Raw genomic sequence first — 3894 nt, 5'->3', positions numbered from 1 at the left:
AAAAAAAAAAAAAGAAAATCAAAGGAAATAGGAGAAATTGTTACAATTTCAAGAGCCACAAGGACTAAAGGAATGTGTCTCAGAAGAAAACAAAGAAACACAAAGAGAATGAAGTATGTCACACAAAAGTGTAGAACAAGTTAGGTACTCCAGAGTCAAGAGAATTTTGGCACAATGTTGCCCTCAACTTATTCACTGTGATTAAAAACTAGGATGTTCATCCTATGCTTACTGCCTCTGACAGCACATTATTCCAGTGAGTCCCCTACCAGCTACCCAGCCCTGCCCTACTGGTTCCGCAGCTAACCAGCTGACTAACCCACTATCAGGGAAGCAGTACTTCTGTTCAAAGGGCACTGGTTAATTACAGAAAACATTCTTATGCCTAGAATAATAAGAACATACACAAAAACTACCAGATAATTTTTAATCCATAATTAGGCTATAGAAATAAGAAAGGCCAGAAGTACTTGAACAAGTTAACAGGTGGACAGCTCTTAGGGCAGAGGGAGCTTGAAAGACCGCACCAAACCCAGACTTTTGCTGTCTTTCTACCGATCGTAACTGACTTCGTTGCTGTTGTTGTTTTGTTGTGTGTACCCTGGCCTAAAATTCGAAATGTTGACCAGGCTTGCCTGGAACTCAGAGATTCACCAGCCTCTCTCTGCCTCCACAGTGCTGGGATTAAGGGCATATGCCACCACGCCTTGCTCTACACCACGCCTTGCTCCAACTATTAAGGTGAGAACTGTGCTTCTATCAGTAAACTATAAAGTCTTGGGTTCCACTCTCGTAGACCAAGTTTTATCCTTACCGTAACTTACAATCAGGACACATCCAAGTTTCCTTAAAAAACTCCAGTCAGCGGCCACCCCACCTCAGGGAGCGGCCCACTGTGTTGGCATCACCCAAAACCCAATCTCCCTTCTCCTGAGTTCCGGCTTCCAGGCCTGAGCTGGCCAAAGGGCACGCCTGAGCTCTGTTCATCATCGAGGGGAGCGCCAGGGCACCCACAGTCCTAAGGAACTTTCCCAACGCCTCCGTCAGTAGCGGTGACCTGCGGCGACCAGGGCAACTAAGGTCACAGTGAAGCTGCCCAGCCCCGGCGGCATAGAGCCGCCGGGTGCTTGTCATCGCCGCGCTGCCTCGGGGCATGGGGTAGATGGGTGTCCTGCGCAGGACCCTGACCACCACAACGGGTCTCTGCTGTGCCGCGGCCACTTACCCCGCGGGGAGGCGGCGCGGGGAGGCGCGAGGCGGGCAGGGCCCCGGCCGCGGCAGCTCCTGAGCAAGATGGACGCCATGCGCCCGCCGCGGCGGCGTCCTACGGCGAGCCCCGCTTCCTCGGCGGATCGTCGCCGTCCCGACGCCTGGGACCGGCCCGCGCGGACTGTTGACGGCAGCAGTTAGCTCTGGCAGTCGGCAATCAGCTTAAGGACCCGGTACCGGTAGCGGCCATGTCCCGGCAAAGACGTCCGGAGGCGCGGGGCGGGGCTGGCCGGGCCGGCGCTGCTCCCATTGGCCCGGAGGCGCCCGCTCTGGCTAGGTGAGGGGCGAGCCGGCCCCAGACTACCAATCCCAGTGTGCAACGGGCGGCCAGTTCCCCAACTAGCCATCCCAGCGTGCATCCTGGTGGCTTTCCTACCCCGACTGCGAGAGCTCACCCAGACTCCTCCTGGAAGGGTGAGCTGCTTGCGGTTTCTCGCTGAGCTCAGGACTTCCTGGAGTCAGTCTTGCATGTTCGCAGCTCCGAGCCTCAGAGTTTCGTTTATCGGCGAAGTGGCGGCAGAAGAACCGACTTCTTGCTTCCTTGCAACTAAGCTTATTCTAGGTATAGCGAATGGCTCATGGGACTTTGTTGAAGGCTAGGTAGGAAGCAGATCGCTCTCCGAGGACAGGGAGACATTCTTCCGGAAGGAGGCTGTACTAGCTGGTCCTAGCTCCCTGGTTCGCGGTCAGGCCAGCAACCCTACTCCGTAACGGTCTGTGCTCTTGACGGGTCACCTCTGTGGAAGCCCACAGCTACCCTGCCCACTCCAGAACAGATCTGGCAGAATAGATCCATCTGGAATGGCAGGCTGCGAGGTTGTGGAGACCTAAGACCCTACGCACTCCACAGATCTGCAACCTAATCCCAGAGCACCAGACCTTTCCTTGAGACTTTCCTGCTTCCCACCACCCGGCTTTGGTTCTCTGCGGAATGCTTTTCCCGTTCTTACCTTGTTTCTGTGGTGTGAACTCAGCAGAGTAGGTGAGGATCCTCAGTATGAACTTAATTCTCTGGATGCAAGCAAGTTCTGATTCCAGCTGGCCCCCGGCAAGGATGTTTAACTAGTATCCCAGCACAGCCCATTAGGAAGGAGTAACCTACTTGGTCATTTTTCTGAACCAGAACATAACCAAGAGGCCTGCGACGGCAGGATTTCCCATCACAGGACTCAAATGAGAAAGGGTTCCCAACGATGTCTGGAAGCTCTCCTGTGCACTAGGTAGTGTGAACAGCAGATACAGAGTTAAGTCGAGTATAGGGATGACAGTTCAGCATAAAGATAAGAACACTTGCCTCACAAGAAAAGCATTATTCAATCGGCTTTGACTATAAAACTTTACCCCACAAAACGTTTCTTATCCTGTCCTATAAATCCCACCAAACTCTTGCACTGGACTTAACTGTTATGGGATATTTGTCCACTGTGTGAAAGTGTATTTTGCTGTGCCTGGTTTAATAAAAAGCAGAACAACGTTCCCCTGTCCCAAAAAAAGCACTAAGCCTATCAGTGGTGGCACATGCCTTTAATATCAGCACTTGGGAGGCAGAGGCAGGCAGATCTCTGTGAGTTCAAGGCTAGCCTGGTCTACGTAGTGAGTTCCAGGACAGGCTCCGAAGCTACAGAGAAACCCTGTTTTAAAAAACCAACCAAACAAACAAACAAAAAGCTGGCAGACCAATAGCTAAGCAGGAAGTATAGGCAGAATTTCTGGGGAGAGAAAGGAAGAGGAATCTAGGTACAGGGGAGACACCAGGAGATGCAGAAAGGAAACAGGAGGTGCAGGATGGAAGAGAGGTGTAACAAGTCTTTTTCTGACGCTCCAGCCAGCTCCCAGATAATGACATGGAGACTTCTTATTAATTATGAAAGCTCAGCCTATAGCTTAGGCTTCTTCCTAACTAGTACTTATTAATTAAATACTTATTAATTAGATTAATCTGTTATGCCTCATGGCTTTTTACCTTTCTTTCCTTCTGTATGTCTGACTACCTCTGTGTTTCATTTGGCGTCTCTCTCATATGCCTAGATTCATCCCAAGTTCCTCTCCTTTTCCTATCTAACACCATGTGATATGACATAGGTTTATGAGTTAATTTAAGTTATTAGAGATAGTTAGGAAGAAGCCTAAGCTATAGGCTGAGCTTTCATAATTAATAAGAGTCTCTGTGTCATTATGCGTGAGCTGGCAGCCTAAAGGAACATCCAACTACATATGGCATCCAACATGGGGACACATATTTCCACACAGACCTGAGAAAGCTTTAAAAAAAAGTTTCAAACACACAAACATGGAAGCAAACACAGCTTCCTAGTCCTGTAGTCTCTCAGGCAGATCGTGGTGTATACAAAGTGACTCCCAGCTGCTGCCTGCTGGCTTGAGCCAGCCAGCACCATGTGCAGAGCCATGTGGTGAGTTTAAGGCTCAGTTCATATGGTCAGAAAAGGCTGCAGGTGCACAATAAAGCGGTCCAGACTGAGAAAGTCTCTAAACAGGTATCGTAAAAAAAAAAAATGAGTACAGACAGTCATAGAAAAAAATAGTTTAAAAATAATAAAGTCTTTTTTAAAATAATTTATTTAACTTTATTTTATATGGACTGGTGTGAAGGTATCAGATCCCCAG

General features: G+C 49.4%; 1 protein-coding gene across 1 annotated transcript in view; it reads right to left on the bottom strand.

Annotated features, from left to right (window-relative positions):
* The window catches only part of Letm1 (leucine zipper and EF-hand containing transmembrane protein 1), a 34921-nt gene extending 33420 nt beyond the window's left edge, over positions 1–1501 (bottom strand). Inside the window, exon 1 of the mRNA XM_005366067.3 lies at positions 1226–1501. Coding sequence (XP_005366124.1) covers positions 1226–1304 — 79 coding nt within the window. The 5' untranslated portion in view covers positions 1305–1501. The remainder of the gene's footprint in view (positions 1–1225) is intronic.
* Positions 1502–3894: the final 2393 nt, after the last annotated feature.

This window comes from Microtus ochrogaster, unplaced genomic scaffold, assembly GCF_000317375.1.
Source record: "Microtus ochrogaster isolate Prairie Vole_2 unplaced genomic scaffold, MicOch1.0 UNK6, whole genome shotgun sequence".
NCBI classification, from domain to species: domain Eukaryota; kingdom Metazoa; phylum Chordata; class Mammalia; order Rodentia; family Cricetidae; genus Microtus; species Microtus ochrogaster.
The sequence above is the reverse complement of the archived record's forward strand: the minus strand, read 5'-3'. Positions and strand labels throughout refer to the sequence as shown.